Genomic DNA, 23748 nt, shown 5'->3' on the forward strand with positions numbered 1-23748 from the left:
CACTTAACGACGCAAGTGAGGGAGACGGAAAGAAGTCACACACGAGTGTTTATAAAAACACGCATCGGAAGGTCTACGAAGATAAACCAATTGTCTACATTGAGTGTAAGTGTGTGTGACTTCTAGAATAGGAAAAAACCCTAAAACTACTCAATACTGAATCTAGAATGAGAATTATAGAATCATTTTAAAGAACAATCTTAAAAACAAACTAAACTGCCTCATGGTACAGGTGCTCAAAGGCAGGACTTTATATTATACACTTGGTGTCAAAATAAAGAGCTAGGAATTTCCTTTTGTTGTTGTTGTTGTTAATCCTCACCCGAGGATATTTTTCCATTAATTTTCAGATACAATGGAAGGGAGGGAGGGAGAGAGAGACACTGATGTGAGAGAGACACATCAATTGGTTACCTCCCAAGGCTGAGGAATCGAACCCTCAACCCTTCAGTCCGCGGGCCAATGCTCTAACCCCGAGCCAAACCAGCCAGGGCAGAATGTCCTTTATTTAATCATATAAAGAAATATCCACTCTTACATCTCCCAGGGGATGTTTCCATCCCTCGAGTCTACATCTGAAATGTACAGAACAGAAGTTTGCAATTCTTCTGTAGATTTTTCTCTCCTCTCTCCAAGGACTACTTTAAAGTGAACTGTTTTCGTGAGTATGTTAAAACGGATCTCTGCTGCTTATGATCCAGCTTCCGTTGTCTTTGAGGAACCTGTGACATTGTTTTGAAGTCTTGTGTTAATATTGAGGTTCCGGGCCAGCGAGTCACGTGAATGCCCCGCCCCCCATTACACCTTCTTATGGTAATTGGCAGCCAACTTCTTTCACGGGTGAAGTACACTTTCGGACTGTATGTTAAGCTGGGCCAGTTCCGTTTATCCCCGAAAATGAGGTGATGAGTAGGTGATTGATCTGTGTCCGGTCAATATGTTTATGACGCGTTCAGCTCACTTCCTATCGCGTCCATGATCTTTGGGGGGACGGGGGGACCTCCCGGCTCCCATCGGCTTTTCATAGCAACCCCGGGGACGGGCCCTCTGCCCCCGTTCCCTCAGGGGGGTCCTGGACTCGTGTTCACATCCACCTGCGAGGTGGAGATGAGGGCGTGGCCACCCCACCGGACAGACGAGGACACTGAGGGTGCTCACTGAGACTTTCCCGAGTGGTTCCGTGTCCGTGAAGAAGCATGAGAAGGTCCCCGACGCCTGGCTTCCCTGCCCCTTGCGCCGCCGCGCATGCTGTACCGAGTGTGTCCTCGTGTGAGTTCCTCCGGCAAAAACAACGCAGCTGGAGTCCCTGGAGCCTCTCTCTGGTGGCCTCTGCGTGTGAAGGTCATCATCTCTTTGGGTGCCTGTTAATGAGCAGCTTTTCCTGGGGGCTAAAACATCTCTTCCTCTTTGGCAACTCTGGTCACGTGGAATTAAAATTCAAGAACTCGTCACACAAACAGCAACTCATTTAAAAATAAATTACGAATATTAAAAGGGAAATAGAGAACATGATAACATACGATGTATCGAAATACATTAGCCGCAGAATTACGCGTCTTAATGAAGGCTTCCCACGTGAATAAACCATTATGTGTACACGCTTTCCACAGCTAATGACCCGGAACCGGCGACGCAACCTACGCTGATGGCTAGGTCCTCTGTCAGCACAAATATACATATTAATAATTGATGCTGCCGTGGAAACAGCCCATCGGAGGATGCTTCCTGGGTTTGCGGGGAAATAGGACTCCATGGTCCATTAACTTAAAATGCTTAGCTAATGTTTCATGGGCTTTGTCTGTAAACGTCCGTGTTCAAATTAGTAAGATAAAATGGACATTTGTCCAAACGAATATCCGTTCCATTTATCAGTCGCAAATAAATACACTTGCAAATAAGCGATTTGATGAGGGCAACTTTCTCCCAAGGCTCGCGGTCCCGGGGCGGGGGTTCACTTCTTCACAATGCTCCGCTGTCCCCGAAGACGAGGACAGAGCAGTGGGGGGAGGGGCACCCGTGAAGCCAGTGACCGTCTTGTGGGAGCCGGTGCTGTGAGCAAGGCGCAGAGGAATCAGCCGGAGCCTCCCGGGAGCGGCAGGGCGTCGCTGCTCCTTCCCAAACGTCGGGAACCTCCAGCTCCCCGAGGGGGCGGCGGCCCGCGCTGACGTCACCGGGCTCTGCCTGTCTCACGCTGTGGGGAGGACTGCTCTGCTCTTTGGGCGGCCCGCTCCCGGACCATGCGTGTTCCTGAGTGTATGGAACAAGCCCTTTGCGTCATCGGCCCGTCTAGAGTCCCGCGTGTCCCCGTGTTCCTGCCGACGCGCCTCCCCAGGAGGATGAGAGCAGAAGCGGGGACCAGGCTCCTGGAGACCGAGAGCCGGTGGCCTCCCCTGCCTGCAGCGCAGTTAAGTCTTTATCTGAAGAAACCACGACGTCAGTGGTGCCACACCAGTAAGGATGAAGCTCTTCCTGGTCCCTGGAGCCTAGTTTCCAAAACGTTTCTTAGTGGTTTTAAAATTTGCTGTAAGTGGGAGATGGGCTAGAACGGTTGAGCGTGTAACTGATGGTGGAGGAAGTTTAACCGGCTACCCGTGTCCAACTTCTTTACAAATGTTTCCAAATAAACACTTTGACGGCATTTCCAGGTTGCAAAGCACTGATTTAAGGGGTTCACCGATATTAACTAATTTAGTTCTCCTAATAGCCTCATGCGTAGGTACCATTATTATTATTTTCATTTTGAATATGAGGAAACTGAGCGGCCAAGGGACGGACCCAGGGTCACGCAGCCAGGAGTGGCGGCCGGGGGCTGACTCCGAGCATCTGTTTCTAGGGTCTGACCCTCTGTGCTTTGCTGTGCCCCTCCGCCGACGGGTTTCTCACAGCTGAGAGCATTCCGTCGGAGAACGTTTGTTATGGGTGCTACGAACCACGCTTCTTCAGAAAACGTGCGTTGGTGATTTCAGGGGACCTTGCTGCTCCGCCCAACGGTTCCCCAGACCTCGCCAACGCTGTGCCACCAACCTTCCTGCTCTTGGCTAACTTCAGCAGGTAAAAATGGCAATTGAAAATATAAATATTTTTTAAAATTGATTTTTAGAGAGAAAGGAAGGAGAGAAGGAGAAACATTGACGTGAGAGGGAAACATCAACTGGCTGCCTCCTGCACGCCCCCTACTGGGATGGAGCCAGTGCCCCCTCAGTGTGTGGGGCGCTGCCCCACCGAGCCCCACAGGCCAGGGCAAAGTGGCACTTTTTGAATTGGTCTTTCTGAATCGTGAGTGGTGTGAGCATCCGAACCTGCGACCGTGAGCCGCTGGGGGGAATACCAGCCAACACTCAGCGCTTCCGTGTGCGATGCACAAGGTCGTCTGCGTGCTGCACCCAGAGCAGTCCCTCCTGCGGACCGCAAGCCAGGGGCAAGGTGTCGGGACCCTTTCCGGTGTGTGTGTGCACAAGTCTCAGCACCAAGAAGCCAAGTCACCGCACAAGACCACACGGCTGCTGAGTAGCGGGGCCAGAACGCGAGCCCAGGCAGGCTGGCCCCGAGCTGCGGCCTCAGCCACTCCGCCTGCCGCTGATAAGGACGGCGCTGGGCCCCAGAGATAAGTGAGGGCTAATGTCCCGCGGAGGACCTGGCTCCAGGAACCCTGGGACGAGGAGACGGAGGGAGAGAACACCTTTCAGTATGGGACTTCCGGTGACCTGCAGATCCGGGGCAAGAAGAAAGCCAAGCAATAGTAACAAAAACCACTTAATATCCGATGAAAGGTTCCTGTGTCACTAGATCGTAAAATCCCATTTAACAGAAAAAAAAAAAAGGGGGTGACTTTTCCTCTTTTTCCCCAAGACCTCTTGAGGCAGGCTTTCGGATTCCCCAAGCCGACTGCGGGTCCTCCCTGGCGCTCTGGTCTCCGAGACGGCCTGAGGCCTGCACACCTGCACCGGCGCTGCACCTGTGGCCTCCGGCGCCCCCTGCAGCTGGACACATGCTGCACATTAGACCGGGCCCAACTCCAGCTCCACGGCTAGTAAGTCCCAGCAACAAGAGCCGCAATGTTTTCTATTTTGAAATCAGTGGCCTGCGTACTTTATGCAACACCTTGTTTTGAAGGATTTCCTTGTTTTGTGGCAGAAAAGTGACCATACTGCTTGCTACCTTGCATTGGATGACACATCTGGCTCTCACAACACACTGTAAGCTTCCAAGCCGCTGACCTGCAGCCACCAGAAGGCACAGCGTCTCTCCAAGTCCTAACAGCTCTTGTCCGGCCCACAGGAGCGGAAGTGGGGCTCGGAGGGAGGGCAGGAGCTCCCCTCCAGGTGCCCCCACGGGCCCACGTGGTGGAGCCGGGCCCACGTTCCCAGCTGGCCACCGGATGCCTGGTTCCCTCGCCAACACCGCGCCGCAAACCCTTCAACACAGTCGGTGGAGACGCCCACTCGTTTCTAAGATGCTGCCCCCCACCACCACTTGGGGAACGGCTCTTCTGCATTTCAAATAGAAGACAAATCTGAAACAAAGCCAAACGGAAGCCAGAAATGCCGGCAAATCCGTTTCTTGAGAACACATTTCTTCCTAGAAACAATCAAACATCATTTGGAGCCACATATAATAAATAATACACACAGCTGGCCGACGTGGCTTTTGGTTGGTAATCAAGTTCAACCACGGAAGAGTGTTTAATTTTGCTTCTTGGCTCATTTTGGCCTGGACAGTCTTTTCCAAAGAGGAGCGAGCCCACGGATGCTGAGGGCTTGGGAAACGTGGGGCGCTGCACCCCGCTTCCCAAAGGTAGCCATGGAGGGAGTGCTCCCTGGGTGCCCCCGCTCCTATGAGGGGCTATTTGTTCGTAAGAAAGTAATATAATTTATTGCCTGAAAAAATAACCTAGCATCCAGCCTGTTTTGAGTTAGGATCTGAAAGTGAGCAGTGTTTTGAGGGTTCCAGGAGGCCTTGCAGAGCGAGGGTTCCTCCGGTTAACGTGCGTCGGGGCGTTCATTATGATGCAAACGTCGGCCGCTCCAGGCCGCACAGAGTCTGTGCCAGTCCCCACTGCAGGACCCACGATTCCGAGGGCTCACAGGGTGAAAAGTACGACATTCACCTCGCTTCCGGCCACCTGACCACCCCGTCGGCTCTGCCAGTTGCAATGACTGCACATAAATCTTCAGAGTGCTATTTATTTTCCTTTGTAGATTTGAGAGTATACATATTTAAGATGGCAATATCAAAAAACAAATTTCTATGACCACGGTAGGAAAAACATTTGGCCGGGAGGAATGATGGCAGAATGTCTCCTGGGCGAATTCTGGTTTCAGTAACTAAGCGGTCACCCTGGAAACACGCCAAGCCCTGCACAGACAGAGACGCAGTTTTGATCAGATACGTTGATGGTTTCGCCGCTGGCACGATCTAACAACATGAAATAATGGAAAAACACAATTTTGAAATGAGTGGACAATATCTCAATTAGTGATAGAGTGGAAAATACATTCAATTGGAAACAGTTCTTGGCTTGGGGGTAATGGATTTTTATGGTTATCAGCCAGTGAGTAAAGATACCATTCTTTATAAATTAAATCTACATATTTCACATCGGTGTAAAATTTCAAACAAGCATAAATCCAAGAGAACACACACACACACAAGCAAAGTGGGAAAAGTCACATTTAATAGAAAACAGATAAGTTACTCCCTGCATACTATCCAACCTCTGGATTGCTGGAAAAATGAATAGGCATTTTTAAATTTGAGCTGAGCAGATATAAACAACAAAATAAAACAGAAAAATCGTAATAAAAAACATGTAATTCGCCCGGCCGGTGTGGCTCAGTGGCTGAGCGTCGACCCATGCACCAAGAGGTTGCTGGTTCGATTCCCCTCAGGACACATGCCCAGGTTGTGGGCCCGATCCCCAGTGGGGGGGCCTGCAGGAGGCGGCCAGTCGATGTTCTCTCTCATGGATGTTTCTATCTCTCCCTCCCTCTCCCTTCCTCTCTCTCTTAAATCAGTAAAGAAAAAAGATTTAAAAAATACACACAAAAACAAATAACCAAACAAAAAACCCCCATGTAATTCTGTCTTTATGTGGTGCCAATAAAAGATGTTAAGACTTCAAGATGAAGAAAATACTGTTTGGCGGCTCCCTACGTCTCTGGCCCGTGAGCACGGTGGGAGGACAGTAAATGCAGGCTGGATGCCACTCAAATGGAAATTGTTGAATTAAAACCGCTGCTCACACACACTTTCGTGTTCAACTCAGATGATCTTAGGTGGACTCTCCTGCCTGCCTATTTAACGTTTGAAGTAGAAAGCTGGAGGTGATCACTGTTTCTATCCCGACGTCTTCTGTCTGCCAGCGGTTGGTGGTGGACCAGAGAATCACTGTACCATCCCTCTCTGTCCACCGGTGCTCACCACACAACTCGGAGATCTTAGGAGGAAAAGTGGATAATGTTCTGTGGCCACTTTAATTTTCAAATATGTGCTTTTCTAGTTAATGAAGCAAAATTCAAACACTCTGGAAAATACAGACAGTTAGGGACAAGAATATCTTCCGAAGCCCCCACAGTAAACAAACGAGAACTATTTGAACTTGGTATATTTCCTTTCTTTGTTTGCATGTGCGTGGATGTGTGTGCACATTTAGCTGAAGGCATATTGTATGTATAATCCTAAATCCCGCATTTTCATTTTGAGCATTGTCAGGCCACCGAAAAGCAGCCGTAGACACAAGCTTCCGATGGTGGCCTGTGACGGTGTTTACGCAGGCCCTACTCTAAACACTAGGATTGTTTATTTCCATCTTTCATGGTTAAAAGAACACTAGGAGACTTCTATGCACATACATCTCTATTTCTGATGATTTCCTTAAGATGGAAACCGAACATTTTCTTTTATTTTTATTTAAAAAAAAATTTTTTTTCTTTATTGATTTGAGAGAGAGAGGAAAGGAGAAGGAGAGAGAGATAGAAACACTGATGAGAGAGAACATCGACTGGCTGCCTCCTGCACGCCCCCCACTGGGGATCAGGCCCACACCCTGGGCATGTGCCCGGACTGGGAATCGAACTGGTGACCTCTTGGTCCAGGGTCAACGCTCAACCACTGAGCCACATTGGCCAGGCCAAACATTTTCTTTCTTTAATAGCAAATAAAAATCATGATATATCTTATAATTGATAATATCTCAGATTCAATAAAATACTGTCTCTCCTTTCATTTTTAATTTGCATTTTGGGGCCATTAGTGAATAGTCATGATTTCTATAGGGACCACCTCAGTACACATTTCAATGTGCCAGTGAATTAAAAAAAAAATTTTGATTGTGGTAAAAAATACTAAACAAAATTTATTAGCCACTTTTCAGTATATGGTTCAGTAGTGTTAAGTATATTCACATTGTTGTGAAACAAATGTATAAAAATTTTCCATTTTGCAAAACTGAAACTCTGTAGCCACTGAACAAAAGTGCCCTCCCCCTCCCTCTAGCCCCTGGCGACCACCTTTCTACTTCCTGTTTCTATGAGTTTGACTACTTTGCTTCACACAGTATTTGTCTTTTTATGGCTTATTTCACTTTGCATAATGTCCTCAAAGTTCATCCAGGCTGTAGCATGGCTCAGGACTTCTTTCCTTTTTTGTGGCTAAATAATATTCCACAATCATAAACATTTTATGATAAATTTAAATCATAAAAATCTGTGACATCTGGCAGATTACTCACCCATTTGGTCCCAGCATACCTCAGGTAGAAAGTAAAAGATGGGCCCGGCTGGTGTGGCTCAGTGGTTGAGCATCGACCCTGCACCAAGAGGTCGCCAGGTCCATTCCCGGTCAGGGCACATGCCCAGGTTGTGGGCCTGATCCCCAGTGGGCGGCGTGCAGGAGGCGGCCAGTTGATGTTTTCTCTCTCCCTCTCCCTTCCTCTCTCTCTGAAATCAATAAAGAAAAAAATTCTTTTAAAGAAAAAGAAAATAAAAGATGGGTCAGCCTCCCAAGGGGTTTTCAATTCCAAAAATATATGTTGACCTATATTTGAAACTCAAAGATCAAAGCGGAATCAAGGATGGAGGTGATAAAATCGAGGTATATCTTGAATCATATGTGCCACTCTGGTATGAATTACCATTTTTTAAGACACTGAAGCCTGGGTGTCACAACTGAGACTTTATCCACACACATGCGGTGACATCCTGCCCCTCTGCCAAGAAACGGCACTCTCCTAAGTGTCTGGAACACAGAGTCGAACTCTGTTCCCAAGGAGAATTCACATTTTTCATTCTGTGCTGACGACAGAGGGCTCAGGGCGGGTGGGGCGGTCGGCTCAGGGGCTGGAGGAAATGTCAGCTATTCTAAAACAAATGCATTTACCTGTCCTGTCACTCGGAACGTGCCATCGTAAAATCGACAGCAATTCAAGAGCAACACCCGAAGTGGGCGACTAAACTGCATTTTTCTTAATATTAATACAATCACTGATAACACCTTTTAATTTAGTTTGAATCCTGAAATCTCAGGGAGAAGAGGGGACATTTTTATACCGAAGATCTGATGAAGTGTGGCTGAGACGGTCACGTTAGGCGGACCCCAGCACAGGGGGCCTGGAGCGCCTCCCGCCCGGCTCCTGTCCTAGCCGAGGGGTGGGCACACGCTGTCAGAAAACGTCACCCACCACAAGGAGGAAAGAATAGCGTAAGGAAACCACATCCATGCGGGGAAAGAAGGGTAAATGGTCTTGACGTTCCACTTCTAGGCATCGCCTCGCGCAGCACCCGCACGAGCGGAGGGACTTGGAATCTCCTCCGCATTCCTCGCGGGGGGCGGTTCATCTCGGCATTTACCTCTGGTCAGTGTCCGTGTTTGTGCCGCCCGAGATAACCTCTGCTTGGCATTCCCACTGTGTCAGCAGAGCTATTCACAGTATTACCGGCAGCATTAAACCGGTCACACCGGCAGTGCTCTGCGGCGGGTCTGTTTTCCTTCCTCGCCCTGACTGGCCTCGCCAGAGAAGGGTGATCCAAGGCCCCGTTTATTAAAGCCCGTGCCCTGTTCTTCCTGGCCGCTACATACGGGCACGGGCACCGCGGCGCACCCAACACACCTGCACTCAGCTGGGGCAGCTCCCAAGGCCTCTCCTTCTCCTTCCCAATGGCAGCCTCCTCTAACGAAAACCCAGCAGGTCCCCCACCGGCCCCCTCCCCCGCCCCACATGGTTGCCCCTCTGAGGGTGGTTAGCATTGGACAGAGTTGGTGAAGACTCAAGAGCTACCTTCAAATACCTGAAGGTGTCCTGAGAAAGGGGACCGGACATGCTCTGAGCTTCCAGGGGCCGAGCCACAGCCAGGTGGGGCAGTGAGGGAGGCGGACCGTAGCGCAGTGGAAGGGAGAAGCTCCCGGCTGGAAGGGAGAAGCTCCCGGAGTGTAAGGGAGAAGCTCCCGGCTGGAAGGGAGAAGCTCCCGGCATGGAAGGGAGAAGCTCCTGGAGTGTAAGGGAGAAGCTCCCGGATGGAAGGGAGAAGCTCCCAGAGTGGAAGGAGAAGCTCCCGGAGTGGAAAGGGAGAAGCTCCCGGCTGGAAGGGGAGAAGCTCCCGGCTGGAAGGAAGAAGCTCCCGGAGTGGAAGGGAGAAGCTCCCGGCTGGAAGGGAGAAGCTCCCGGAGTGGAAGGGAGAAGCTCCCGGCTGGAAGGGAGAAGCTCCCGGCTGGAAGGGAGAAGCTCCCGGCTGGAAGGGAGAAGCTCCCGGAGTGGAAGGGAGAAGCTCCCGGCTGGAAGGGAGAAGCTCCCGGAGTGGAAGGGAGAAGCTCCCGGCTGGAAGGGAGAAGCTCCCGGCTGGAAGGGAGAAGCTCCCGGAGTGGAAGGGAGAAGCTCCCGGCTGGAAGGGAGAAGCTCCCGGAGTGGAAGGGAGAAGCTCCCGGAGTGGAAGGGAGAAGCTCCCGGAGTGGAAGGGAGAAGCTCCTGGCTGGAAGGAAGAAGCTCCCGGAGTGGAAGGGAGAAGCTCCCGGCTGGAAGGGAGAAGCTCCCGGAGTGGAAGGGAGAAGCTCCCGGCTGGAAGGAAGAAGCTCCCGGAGTGGAAGGGAGAAGCTCCCGGCTGGAAGGGAGAAGCTCCCGGAGTGGAAGGGAGAAGCTCCAGAGTGGAAGGGAGAAGCTCCCGGAGTGGAAGGGAGAAGCTCCCAGAGTGGAAGGGAGAAGCTCCCGGCTGGAAGGGAGAAGCTCCCGGAGTGGAAGGGAGAAGCTCCCGGCTGGAAGGGAGAAGCTCCCGGCTGGAAGGGAGAAGCTCCCAGAGTGGAAGGGAGAAGCTCCCGGCTGGAAGGGAGAAGCTCCCGGAGTGGAAGGGAGAAGCTCCCAGAGTGGAAGGGAGAAGCTCCCGGCTGGAAGGGAGAAGCTCCCAGAGTGGAAGGGAGAAGCTCCCAGAGTGGAAGGGAGAAGCTCCCGGCTGGAAGGGAGAAGCTCCCGGCTGGAAGGAAGAAGCTCCCGGAGTGGAAGGGAGAAGCTCCCGGCTGGAAGGGAGAAGCTCCCAGAGTGGAAGGGAGAAGCTCCCGGCTGGAAGGAAGAAGCTCCCGGAGTGGAAGGGAGAAGCTCCCGGCTGGAAGGGAGAAGCTCCCAGAGTGGAAGGGAGAAGCTCCCGGCTGGAAGGGAGAAGCTCCCAGAGTGGAAGGGAGAAGCTCCCGGCTGGAAGGAAGAAGCTCCCGGAGTGGAAGGGAGAAGCTCCCAGAGTGGAAGGGAGAAGCTCCCGGCTGGAAGGAAGAAGCTCCCGGAGTGGAAGGGAGAAGCTCCCGGAGTGGAAGGGAGAAGCTCCCGGCTGGAAGGGAGAAGCTCCCGGAGTGGAAGGGAGAAGCTCCCGGCTGGAAGGGAGAAGCTCCCGGCTGGAAGGGAGAAGCTCCCGGAGTGGAAGGGAGAAGCTCCCGGAGTGGAAGGGAGAAGCTCCCGGCTGGAAGGGAGAAGCTCCCGGAGTGGAAGGGAGAAGCTCCCGGCTGGAAGGGAGAAGCTCCCGGCTGGAAGGAAGAAGCTCCCGGAGTGGAAGGGAGAAGCTCCCGGAGTGGAAGGGAGAAGCTCCCGGCTGGAAGGGAGAAGCTCCCGGAGTGGAAGGGAGAAGCTCCCGGCTGGAAAGGAGAAGCTCCCGGCTGGAAGGGAGAAGCTCCCGGAGTGGAAGGGAGAAGCTCCCGGCTGGAAGGGAGAAGCTCCCGGAGTGGAAGGGAGAAGCTCCCGGAGTGGAAGGGAGAAGCTCCCGGCTGGAAGGAAGAAGCTCCCGGAGTGGAAGGGAGAAGCTCCCGGAGTGGAAGGGAGAAGCTCCCGGCTGGAAGGGAGAAGCTCCCGGCTGGAAGGGAGAAGCTCCCAGAGTGGAAGGGAGAAGCTCCCGGCTGGAAGGGAGAAGCTCCCGGCATGGAAGGGAGAAGCTCCCGGCTGGAAGGGAGAAGCTCCCGGAGTGTAAGGGAGAAGCTCCCGGCTGGAAGGGAGAAGCTCCCGGAGTGGAAGGGAGAAGCTCCCGGAGTGGAAGGGAGAAGCTCCCGGAGTGGAAGGGAGAAGCTCCCGGAGTGGAAGGGAGAAGCTTCCGGCTGGAAGGGAGAAGCTCCCGGAGTGTAAGGGAGAAGCTCCCGGAGTGTAAGGGAGAAGCTCCCGGCTGGAAGGGAGAAGCTCCCGGCTGGAAGGGAGAAGCTCCCGGCTGGAAGGAAGAAGCTCCCGGGTGAACCCAGCGGGCTGCCCTGGGGAGCACAGGTCTCCCCTCAGGAGCGCCCCTGGCAGGTGACCCTCCTTAAAGGCCTTCCGCGGGGGATGCCCACCATGGAGAAAACTCCAGAGACTCTAAGATGGTCCCCAATTGTCCCCACCTCCTGGTGCCCACACCCTCCTACCCTCGCCTCTGCCTGAGTGAGTGACCCAGTGACCTGCGTCTAACCAGCTGAGCTGGCACAGGTGAGGCACCCCACTGGTGACTTCTGCGGGAGACGGCAGCGCGTCTCCCCGCTGGCTTTGGTGGACGAGCTGCCCCGTGGAGAGGCCTCCAGGGCACTGGGCTGGGCAGTCTCCAGTGAACAGTGGGCCAAACACTGAGCCTCCATCCCACAGCCCACGGGAGCTGGATCCTGCCAACAGCCGCACGCCAGGCGCCGATCCTCGCCCTGCCGAGCTCGGAGGAGACCCCAGCCCGGCCGACACCCTGACTGCAGCCTGTGAAACGCTGGGCAGAGGACCCCGCTGGGCACGGGCTCCTGACCGAGGCAACGAGCTAGCACGTGTGTGAGCCGCTCAGTCTGCGACAGCGCAGGGACTACCACGCGTGCCCTTCAACTCTGATTCAGTCATGACCCCGCAGGCGGGACGTCGGAGCCCACCCACCCTCGGACCACAGGTACTAATAACGTCAAGTGTGCTGCTGACATCGACGGGAATAGCACACGGTGAGCAGCTCAGGGCCTGTTCCCACATTCGGGGGTGTCCGCGGATTCCAACAGAGCCGTGTGGGGGACACGGCTGCCCTCCCCACCCCCAGGCAGGCTTCTGCAGAGGCACTGGTCGGTCACCTTCCCTCCCTTCCCTCCGAAACCGGACGGGAGAGCCCCAGGGCGGCTGCTCCCGGGGACCGGCGCGCGCAAGGACTCACCATGCCCAGGAACACCATCTCCTCCTCTCGCTCCCTCTCGGTTTTCTTACTCTGACGGAATCCTCGCCAAACCTGAAACGAAGGAAGGGTCCGCTGTCTGGGCGCGAACAAGCAGAAGAGCGCGTGGCCGCGTGGCCGCCGTGTGAGCTGCGCAGCGAGCGCACTGCCTGTGCCACGTGCCGACGGAGTAACGTTCCTGCTGTGGCCGCGGGAGGAGGAGGGATCCCTGCGATGGCTCTGGCTGTGTGGGGGCACAGCTGTGGACCCCGACGCGGCCCTCACGCCAGTGCCGCCCCCTGAACAGGGTGCCCTGGACCCGACTGGCTCACACTCAGCCACGACCCTGGAAGACCCCTGCTCGCCTCGAGCCCCAGCCACAGCCTCGCACCTGTTACAGTGGCTGCTATCAAAGAGCTCAGAGGAAACCAATGCTGGTGAGGACGTGGGGAAAGGGGTCCCTGGTCCCTGTTGGTGGGCATGAAAACCGGTGCAGCCACTGTGGACAAAAACATGGAGGCTACTAAAAAAAATAATTTAGAAGCAGAACTGCCACACAATCCAGCAACACCACTTCTGAGTGTGCATCCAAAAGGAATAAAGTCAGAGTCTCGGAGAGACGGCTGCACCCCCTGCTCACTGCGGCGTTATTCACAGGAGCAAAGACATGGACGGTCCTGTGTGTCTGTGGATGGATGAATGGGAGAAGAAAATGGGGTATATATGTACAATGAAGTATACTCGGCCATAAAAAGAAGAAAATCCTGCCATTTGCAACAGCATGGATGGACCAGGGCACTATGCTCAGTGAAGTAAGTCAGACAAAGACCAATGGTATGGGACCTCACCTATAGAAACAGATCCGTAGCTGCCAGGGGCTGGGGTGGGGCTATAGGTGAAGGTGGGCAAAGGGATCTAACTTCCAGGTGTAAGATGAGTAGTAAGTTCTGGGATCTAACGTATAGTATAGTGTGGTGACCAGAGTTAACAACACTGTGATGCAGCCTTAAAAATTGCTGAGAGTTGCCCCGCCGGTGTAGCTCAGTGGTTGAACATCAATCGACCCATGCACCAGAAGGTCACCGGTTCAATTCCTGGTCAGGGCTCATGCCCAGGTTGTGGGCTTGATCCCCAGTGGGAGGCGTGCAGGAGGTGGCCAATCGATGTTCTCTCTCATCGATGTTTCTGTCTCTCTCTCCCTCTCACTTCCTCTCTCTCTAAAATCAATAAAGAAAACAAATTTTTAAAAAGTTACCGAGAGTTGAGCTTAAACATTCTCACGTGCTAAGGAAAACGGTAATTATGTGAGGTCATCGATGTGTGGAGTAGTCTTGCAGTGGTTATTGTTTTACAATACATTTGTGTATCAAATTATGACATATATCTTAAAACTTACACGATATTATATATCGAATAAGTCTCAGTAGAGTTGGGGGAAAGAAAGGGCCTATAATTCTCACTACTGAGACTCTCCTACCTGGGTTTCTTCGAGAGAAACTTCTAGACTGCAGGAGTGTGGGGCTAGAGCTAAGGGTGTCAATTCACAGTTTTAAAAGAAAAATTTCTGTGGCCATGTGGGCAATAGAACATGGTAACACCGGATTGCACAACTCAGCTGTGAACTCCAGTGCTTGTTTAAAACTTCCTACCTGCACAGGAACTGGACAGAAAACAGCCTCTTCTCTGACCCTTGCCCTGGGCCCCTGGCTGCCATTCAGACACAGTAAGGGACAAGGGTCCTGACCTCCCTGCTGCATTTCCTGTCCTTGTACGTTCTCTCTAGCTGTCACCTGCCATGTTCTGCATCTTCTCGTAAGCAACGGAGCCTTTGTTTGAAGAAAGACAGGGTACACATCTGACGGGGGGAGAAAACTCAAGGCTCGCCTGTACAAGGGGCATTGGGGTTCTGGTCTTGGCGACGGTCGCTGGGACTTTGTGTGAACGGCCAGCCAGCAGGTGTGCCCCTCCTGTCACTACATGTCCACGTGTAAATGGATCTTTAAAAATTCATGAAGGATTTATATCCTCACTGAGTTTTTGGCAACATTCTTTCCAACAATGATCAATGATTTCAACACCATTTGCAGAAAATGCCCTGCACTTTATATTGATTTATAATGAAAATGTAAAAAAACATGACCAAGCTTAGTTCATAGTTTCCCCAGGGTAGGAAAAATCAACCTTTCTGGTATTTAATCCAGTTCCTCCAAAGGCTGGATTTTGGAGGTCTGAGTTTTGGAGCTGACCGTGCCCTGATACACGTCCCTGGGCGTGTCAGATGCCCAGCCCCAGGCCCAGGAGCCCCCCGCGCACCTTCTGGATTCGCAGCGCTGCTACCCCCGTGTCTGCCACCTTCTCGCCGAGGAGCCTGGCTTGCCGCGTTCTGAACTCCTGGAGGAAGATCTGCTTCATGAGCATCGCCCTCAGGCGACCCTGCCGCGCTCTCTCCGCGACCTGGATCGTCTTCACAGCCTGCTCCAGGGGAAGACTCTTTACAGAGGATTTCTGCAAAAAGACATTTGCAATCAATCAATGGTACACATGTTGGCCACATCATGGATGCCAGAGACATGACACACTTCCAGCCCAACCTTCCAGAGCCGCCGGACGAACAGAGCGCGTGACATGGCTCGGCGCTGCTCATCGGCCCTGACTTCTGTGTGCTTGGGGAACGTGCTGTGGTCCCACATTTAAGGACCCCTCGAGCTGTCCTCCGCCTTTCCAAACAAAATACTAATCAGCTCCACATTTCAGGTTGGTGGCAAATTATACCAGGAATTTCAACCAAATGGATTCGAGGGAAGTTTAAATGGCTATCAATGTTCACTAACTTAACAGTATCAACACTAAGCAAAAACATGTCTCTGGTATGAGAACTTAAGGCATATAATAGACCTGAAGTAAAATGCCCACTTCAGAATCCATTGCAGAATAATCTGGTGACTATGACTAATGGTAAAATCACTGGAGGAGTGTTAAGATATGAAATGTCCTCCAGTTTCTACAAGTTTTCCTTTTGAAACATTCAGATGTAATGGGTGCTATGGAGACTTAGTAACATTGGGTTCGTGCAGTATAATGCTGTCTTTTGAGGCAAAGTCAGGCAACAGGCTGTGCTGTTTTGGAGGAGAGGGGCGTAAGAGTAAGGCTGCTGGGGGCACCCAGAGGCCTCATGAGTTCAGGGTGGGCTCAGGTCCTTGACCCTTGGTTGTCCCCAAAGCAGAGGTGGAGCTGGGCATGTGGCCTGGCTTAGGCAGAAGGGAGAGGCCACTGGAATCAGAAAAACACCGAAGCACGGGCTGAGCCCTTGTCCAGGCCTCAGGGCAGCAATGGCCACCATGCTGGGATACAGTGTAAGACACTGAGGTCCCAAGCGTGGGTGCTCCAGTTCATCACCCAGCCACTGCTCCCCAGGATGATCACGTCTGTGTGTAAGGAACAGAATGTGTGTGTGTGTGTGCATGAGTGTGCGTGTGCGTGCCTGTGCACAGGAAGGAGAGTAAGGGACATTTACTGAGAACCTACAGATGCCACTTTTCATGTGCATCCTCATCAGATTCCTAAAGCCCCTCCAAGGCAGGTGTTATCGTGGCCACGTAAGGGTTAAGAAGACCGAGGCTCTAAGAAGTACAGTAATTTGTACTCATTCCTTGGTTGGCAGGGGATGGAGCCAGTTTGAAGGGAGGACCCTTCTGCCCCAGAGCAGTCCTGCTCCTCAGTGTGGCCCCAGGGGTTCCTTCCGGGAAGCGATCTCACAGAACGTTCCTCAGATTTCTGTCCCGTGCGCTCCCATCCTCCTCGTCTGCTGTGCTGTCCTGCACGCATCTCGTGAGCGCGGGATGAATGGCGTGCGGGTGTCAGGTGTGCAAAGGCACGTACGCAGGCCGCAGGTGCCCGCGAACCTTAGCTGGGACTGATCTGTCTCCTTAGGTTCCGCCCTGTCATCCCGAAGCTAATGACAGCCCTCGCTGGCTACCCGAGGCCGTGGGAGTCCACACCACAGAGTTCCGAACACAGCTGGAGGCCCCCAAGGAACGGGTAAAGTGACAAATGCAGGGTGGATGATAATTTCCACCTATCAGAATTCTTCTTGGGGTTCATACTGCACATATTTTCAAGAACCAAGCAGCCTAAGATGAGAGGGGGGTCCAGCGAGACACCGAAGGGCGTGGAGAAGTCGCCCGAGGCCCTGAGTCTTGCTGAGCATGGACCCGTGGCAGCGGAGCAGAGCCCGGGGCTGGGTGCTGAGAGAGGGAAACCTCGCTGCTGCCGCTGACCGGCCGAAGGAAGAGGAACTGGGGGGCCGAGGGGAGTAGAAACAGCAAAGGGGAGCTTTCACGGTGTTACTATAGTGTGCGAAATGTCGTCTCTCTTCTCCGCTCCCCTGTGCCCACTTCGGAGAATTGTGCACCCTTGCCAAAGCTTTGTGCCAGGGATTTGGGGGGTGGGGGGATGTGGCTAAATGAAGCCTTCTGCTGAAGGCCAGACCCCAGGGAAGCCAACCTTGGCATCTACTTCCAAGTATGTACAATTGGAAGTCACTTAGGGGACAGGTGTGGGAAGGAGAGTCTCTAGTTAGGGGTCAGGAAAGGATTCCTGCGGCGATGAGTATCATTTTGACCCGGGCGGGGGGGGGTAGGAGAGGCGGAGGGACGGAGGGAGAAGAGGGAGCCCTCTCTGCCCAGGGCGCAAGCGAGAGACAGAGCTTCGAACCCAGGGCACGGGCTCCCGCCCCACCGCCACTCTGCATGCACCTGGAGTCAGGCTGACAGTACCCAACGGGGCTCATGTGTAGGGAGACGGCACCCGGGACCCTGTGCGCCCGGCCTGCACTGGGAGTGTCTGGTCGCTCCGATCGGCCCGGTTTGGACGGTCAGAGGCCTGGCTTTGCCGGCGGTGAAGGTCACGGGAGTGCAGAGCTGACCTGCAGGGCTAGTGGCAGTGCCACGGGGGGAGGACTGCCCACGGCAGGCTGAGGTCACTGTGAGAGCCCGGGGGAGGCCGGGAGGCAGCGGGGCCAACTGAGACTCCGAACAGCCGTGTGCGGGGCTCAGCTCTGCTCGCCGGGGCACCTCCGGGGTTCTGCTTCCCACAGACGTCCACCTGAGGTGGTCCACGCGTCACTCAGTGTGAGGGGATACGAGGCCAATCAGCACTTGCAGAAAGTGTAGTCATTTCTGAATTCTGAGAAAGTCATCTCAGCCCTCAAGTATTTTCTAGAAACACCATCCGGCTCCTGACTTAGGCGAATTTGAGATGAAAAAGTAAGCTGAGCTGATGATCTACACAACCTTAGAGATGCCGATTTGACCAACAACGTGTTATGACTTGGTCTGGATTTCTAGGTTCTTGGCTACGGGTCACCGACAACTTCTGTCCTGAGTGAGAGGCGGAGAAGGGTCTGCTCCCCTCACACTGAGAGGATCGGACCGCTTCTCAGTCAGGAGCAGGAGAGGCGGACGTTTCTAGATCGCGGAGTGAGGTGTGTTGAAGTGACATACGAACCTCTCTGGGTCCTCTCAATTCAGCGTTGGCTAGTATCTGAGCGAGGATTTTCTCTCTTCCTTTTATGACTTCCAACTTCTCCTTCAAAAAATACTTGGGGATGGGAATATCTAACTGTTGCTAGAGAAAGAGAAAAAATAAGCAAAAGAGCATATTTGTCACAATTCCAGGACTCAAATCCATTTAAAATATACAGCAAGAAAGTAGCAGGCTTCGCTTCCAAGTCAAAGGGACAAATTGTACCTGCGTCCTGGTTTTAATCGGTCCAGCAAGACGTCAGTAATGCTCATCAATTAGGCTTCAGTTAACTAATGATAACGTAATGAATTTCTTTAAAGAAGTGTAATGCCATCTCAGTCTAGAGTAATAATGCAAATTAGAATAGCAAAGTGTTGAGCAGTAGAAATCTGAGAGTTAAACCCATCATTTATTATTAGCACCATCGGATTTTGGACATAATGGTCATACTTTTTTCCTAGTAATTGGTTTTATTTTTACCTAAATCGCCCCATAACAAAAGATACTCATAAAATTAATTTTATTTGTTAGGAAACTCGTTCCTTTTTTAAAATAAATATAAACTTCTATTCTTCACTGCACGTATTCCCCAATATTTCAAATCAGGAAAAGTCAAATAAATATTTACCAGTCCGAGTTGGATAATCAGGTGTGTACAAGGGTTATTAAAGACTGTGGGTGGGCCCTGGCCAGTTTGGCTCAGCGGTTAGAGCGTCGGCCTGCGGTCCGGAGAGACCCGGGTTCGGTTCCCGCTAAGGGCATGTACCTCGGTGGCAGTTTGTCCCCGGCCCTGGTTGGTCGTGCGGGTGGCAGCCACTCGATGTGTCCCTTCACGTCGATGTTTCTCTCTCTCTCTCCCTTCCTCTCTCTCCCTCCCACTCTATCTGTACAAAAAATGGAAAAGTGTCCTCGGGTGAGGATAAAAAAAAAAAAAAAAAAAAAGGCTGTGGGTGGCCCTTGGCCCGCCCCATTGATAAAAAACTGCCCTGAATACTCTGAGTCACTCCTGGCTGTCTTCTGGGAGACCAGCTGACTGTGGAAAGCTAAGGTTCTGCTCTTCAGGGTCAACCATCCTTTTTTCTATTCTGATGTGCCCCCACATCCTGCTCCCCCGCCGGGAGCTGTGAGCCAGCCTGCGGAATGAACAGATGGCACAGAGCAGTGTCTTTCTGAGGGCTGGTGGGACAGCATCCCCAGAACTTCTGGGAGGCGGCAGCAGGTTCTGAAAGCCAAACCTGTGGTCTAACGGCGGGCTTGGGGTGCACTACCCATGCATCTCTAGGGCCCAGGGGGTGAGTGTGGCCTGGGGACAAAGGGCAGTCAGGGGAGAATGATCACGCTTTTATTCCACGTTGTGAGTTTGTTTGTTAATAAGTATGTTCAAATGTTGTACTTTTCTAAATGTTAAGACAAAACTTTGGACATGGCTCCATCTGGTCCGTTTAGGACCAGAAACTGTGGTTAGGACGTTGAGGGAACAGAGCAGTTGAGCACGGGAGAGAGGAGACGGACCAGTCACTCCGAGCTCACCGCTGGGTCTCCACCCCAACACAGGAACCTGCTGGTGGCAAAGAAACTCTCTCTCTGCACTGGGGGACGATGAGGGAGGTCTCCTCCTGGGGCTGGTTCCATCACGGAGCTGGGCACTGGCCCCGAAACACAGAGGAGCTGCAGGCTGTGCCAGGTGACAAAGCCACTGAGTCAAACACGCAGGATGCTGGTTGGTTTGGGCTTCCAGCTTGAAACACAGGACTAGTCTGCATAGAAGCTTCCAGAGGTTCATGTGGCTCCCTGGCCAGGGCAGTTTATGGAGTTCGTGCATCCCTAACCAGGTGGCCCTCAGTGCTGTCACATGGCCCAGTCCACACCTTCCAGGACAGGCAGAAGACACTGTGGATAGTGTCCTGCACAAAAGCTTCCAGGAGGATGTCACTTGGTCTTCAACCCTCTCAGCACTCAGTGGCTCCATCATCGCTCTCGGTGCTCAGTGGCTCCATCATCCCTCTCAGCGCTCAGTGGCTCCATCGCCCCCTCAGCACTTGGTGGCTCCATCGCTCCCTCAGCGCTCAGCGGCTCCATCATCCCTCTCGGTGCTCAGTGTCTCCATTGCCCCTCTCAACACTCAACGGCTCTATCATCCTTCTCAATGCTTGGTGGCTCCACCATCCCCCTCAGTGCTCAGTGACTCCATCGCTCCTCTCAACACTCAACCACTCTATCATCCTTGGCAATGCTTGGTGGCTCCACTATCACCCTCAGTGCTCAGTGTCTCCATTGCCCCTCTCAACACTCAATGGCTCCATCATCCTTCTCAATGTTTGGTGGCTCCACCATCCCCCTCAGTGCTCAGTGACTCCATCGCCCCTCTCAACACGCAACGGCTCTATCATCCTTGTCAATGCTTGGTGGCTCCACCATCCCCCTCAGTGCTCAGTGGCTCCATTGCCCCTCTTGACACTCAACGGCTCTATCATCCCTCTCAGTGCTTGGCGGCTCCATCATCCCTCTCAACACTCTGTAGCTCTATCGCCCCCTCAACGCTGTGGCCTGAAGAAGACAAACCAGCACAAGCTGAGCACTGGCTGAAGCAGTAAGAAAAGCAGGGGATGAACTGAACAAACCTGCCACACAAATTTCATAAACTTCTTATTCCTTAAACTTAGGAATTTTATTTAACATCCTTAAATTAAATTAGTAAATGTAATAGTAATTAATTAACTTTAAGACTGTGACTGAATGACTATTTCATGTCTGTCCTGAGTTGTTCCTGACACTTGCGCATGGAGGAGCACGTGACCTGGAACAGCTCTAATCCCCGCTCCTCTGAATGAGTGAAGTAAACACAAACTTCTCGAGTGACCTTCAACCCTTCCATTCGCCTCGGCTATTCTCTTTAGTCCGTCCTGACAAAATGCACCACTTGTGCTAGGAAAGTCTATCCCAGAAAGAAACACAACCTTTAAGGAAACCCAAATATTTTCAAAAGGAAGAAACATTAAACCCCGAGTAGAAAATGAAACATTTTCTCCTTTTAACTTTATTTAGGAGAAACGCTCCTTTCAAAATGAAGCCTGAGCTCAAGAGACCATGACCCTGAAGTGCAGTGTCCGTGGCCCTTGGGAGACCCAGCCAGACAGTGTCAGAGGAGACGCTGGGCGTCCGGCAGCGGAGGTCGGAGGGCACCGCGGGGCGGACGCTCACAGGAAGGCGCCGTGGCCACAGGTGGCGGCGGGAGAGCTCCGGCCTCAGAGAGGGAGAGGGCCCTTCTTTGGTGTCTGAGGCCAACGGCCACTGTCACACATCCTTGGAGTCACCACTGACCCAAATCCATGCGGCCACCGGGCAGAGGGAACCAGCAAGCAAGGGCTACTCACCAGAAATGGCGAGGAAACAGGCCCGGGAGAGGTTTCCTTCGGACACTGAGGAGACACTGCTTCTGGGCACCGCGAGGGTCTGTGCACAGGCTGTTTGGGAGGGGGTCGGGTCACTCCATGCCAACAGGCCTGGACAGACCGCGGGTGACAAGGCTACCCCAGCCTCAGTGTCAACAGACCCAGCGACGCAGACTCACTGGTGACGCAAAGCGGGGAAAGTCAGGCCGTGTCCGCGGCCTGCACAACCAGCAGGGCACAGATATGCCTGGACGGCCCGGAGGACACAGGTGACAGGCCTGCGCATCTTATTTAAAATGAAAACAGACCAACCAGGAAAGAAAACTGAGTACTTACGGGAGCCAGCTTTAGGTTCTGTAAGATGTCATCAAAGTAATGAAACTCGGTTAATTCCAACTCCACCATCTCGTTCTTCAGCTCCAGGATGCGGCCCATCACCCCGTCCAGGATTCTCCGGATCAGTGCGCGCTTCTGCGGGTGGACCATCTGGTCGTAGACCGTCTCCAGGCTCCGGAAGATCTGCACGTACTTGATGTAGAAGGTGGCTAACATCTGGAAGATCAAGACTTGATTTCTCTGTGGTTCTTTCATCCGTTGAGACTCTTTATCAAGCAAAGAATTGAGGGCGTCTTGGGTCTGGTGCCACATCTTGTTGTACATGCTGAGGAAAGACAGAGCTCCGATGAGACAACGAGACAGCAAAGTGTGACAGCGCCACGCGAGAGCTGAGGACACACACGCCTCTAGACGACGTGTGTCCTGTTCGCACACGCCTGCGACTTGTGCAGGTGACCACTGCTATTCTCACCATCAAACGGAACGCGTTTCGCCCAACCGCCACACCCGTAACGCGGGCGTTGACGCAGACACCCAGGCCCGGTAACTGACTGTCGGTATACGGGGCACGCGGAGCATGGACTGGATCGGCGGCTTTGGAAAGTGATTCGGGGAGGCCTTGGAAAGCCGGCCACGGGCACGCCCTACGAGGGAACAATGGCACCCCAAATCTGCATCAAGAATGACCACAGTCAAGTCAATGGGGAGTAAAAAGAAGGGGCACTGTAATACTTTCAACAACAAAGATAAAGTAAAAAACAAAAAACAAAAAAACCAATCAAAGGACCACTAAGACATATTTTTTGAACTAAACATAAAAACATGCAAAAAAAATCTGAAAGACACTTCAAAAGATAAAGAGCTATGTTATACTATTTAAGAGTAAATGTTAAGTCTACTAAAGCGATTCATTTTCATAGATCACAGCATATTGAATCTGTGTTAAAATTATTTTAAAATTGAATGAGAAAAGAAAAAAGCATGGCCACAGTAACATTTCGTTATGACAGCGAACACCTGGAGATGCCCAGCGCCCACGGGCAGGGGAAGGGGCAAATGAGCCGCAGGGTATCACCAGCGGACGACTCCACGGCAGTGGGCACGAGGGGGTCACAGGGGTGAGCGCCGGCAGCCTACAGACCTGAGGACAGCGAGAGCCGCGCAGACTGGCTCGGCCCTGTGGACGGCGCCTGCGGGCTCCCTGGCCCCAGCGCCCAGCTGGTTGAGACAGTGGGGGCGGGCAGGAAGCAGGTGGGGGTGAGATGGAGGCCTGGAGAGCCAACACTGGGTCGGAGCCTCCGTCCACCGAAGGCTCGGGTGGTGCCGGTCCGGCTCCGTCCACCGAAGGCTCGGGTGGTGCCGGTCCAGCGTTGCCGGCCTCAGGACACCCACCATCCCTGGCTGGTTTCCCTGGACCGGCTCACCCGTCCCTTTATTGGTCCCCCCTGCGGACTGAGCCCTGCCGGACTCTGCCGTTCCTGGCAGAGACTTTTTATAAAAACTGGGTGATTTTGGCTCTTTTACAATGTCTAGGAAGCAGGACTGGAAGCACTGACGTCCATGTGTCTGGAAAGGGGCTTACCAACCAGTGGGCTTCCCCAGGGGTGGGGGCAGGACCCTGGCCTCTTCCCGGCGATGAGGGGGCCCGACAAGGTCCATGTTTGTCTGGGTGTCTTCCTGCGGCAGAGTGTGGGTCCAGGCCCAGGGCTCTCGCTCCTCTTCACCCTCAGCTGCCTCACGCTCCCCGGGGCCCCGCTGCCCGCACGCACCTCCTCCGCCTGGACGGGCAGCTCAGCGCCTGCTCGGGCCCAGAGTCCCTCACACTGACCTACAGCCGGTCCCCACCTGTGCAGCCCAGCTGGGAAGGACAGACCTTCCCTGCCTCTTCCCAGGGCTCT

The 23748-nt window shown here is 53.1% G+C and overlaps 1 protein-coding gene across 1 annotated transcript in view; it reads right to left on the reverse strand.

Annotated features, from left to right (window-relative positions):
- IQCA1 (IQ motif containing with AAA domain 1) overlaps positions 1–23748 on the reverse strand; it is a 137250-nt gene that overhangs the window by 107665 nt on the left and 5837 nt on the right. Inside the window, exons 2-5 of the mRNA XM_036254819.1 lie at positions 21851–22175; positions 18105–18224; positions 14913–15104; positions 12603–12674 (exon numbers count right to left, since the gene is read on the reverse strand). Coding sequence (XP_036110712.1) covers positions 12603–12674; positions 14913–15104; positions 18105–18224; positions 21851–22175 — 709 coding nt within the window. The remainder of the gene's footprint in view (positions 1–12602; positions 12675–14912; positions 15105–18104; positions 18225–21850; positions 22176–23748) is intronic.

The sequence above is a fragment of the Molossus molossus genome, unplaced genomic scaffold (assembly GCF_014108415.1).
Source record: "Molossus molossus isolate mMolMol1 unplaced genomic scaffold, mMolMol1.p scaffold_m16_p_11, whole genome shotgun sequence".
NCBI lineage: Eukaryota > Metazoa > Chordata > Mammalia > Chiroptera > Molossidae > Molossus > Molossus molossus.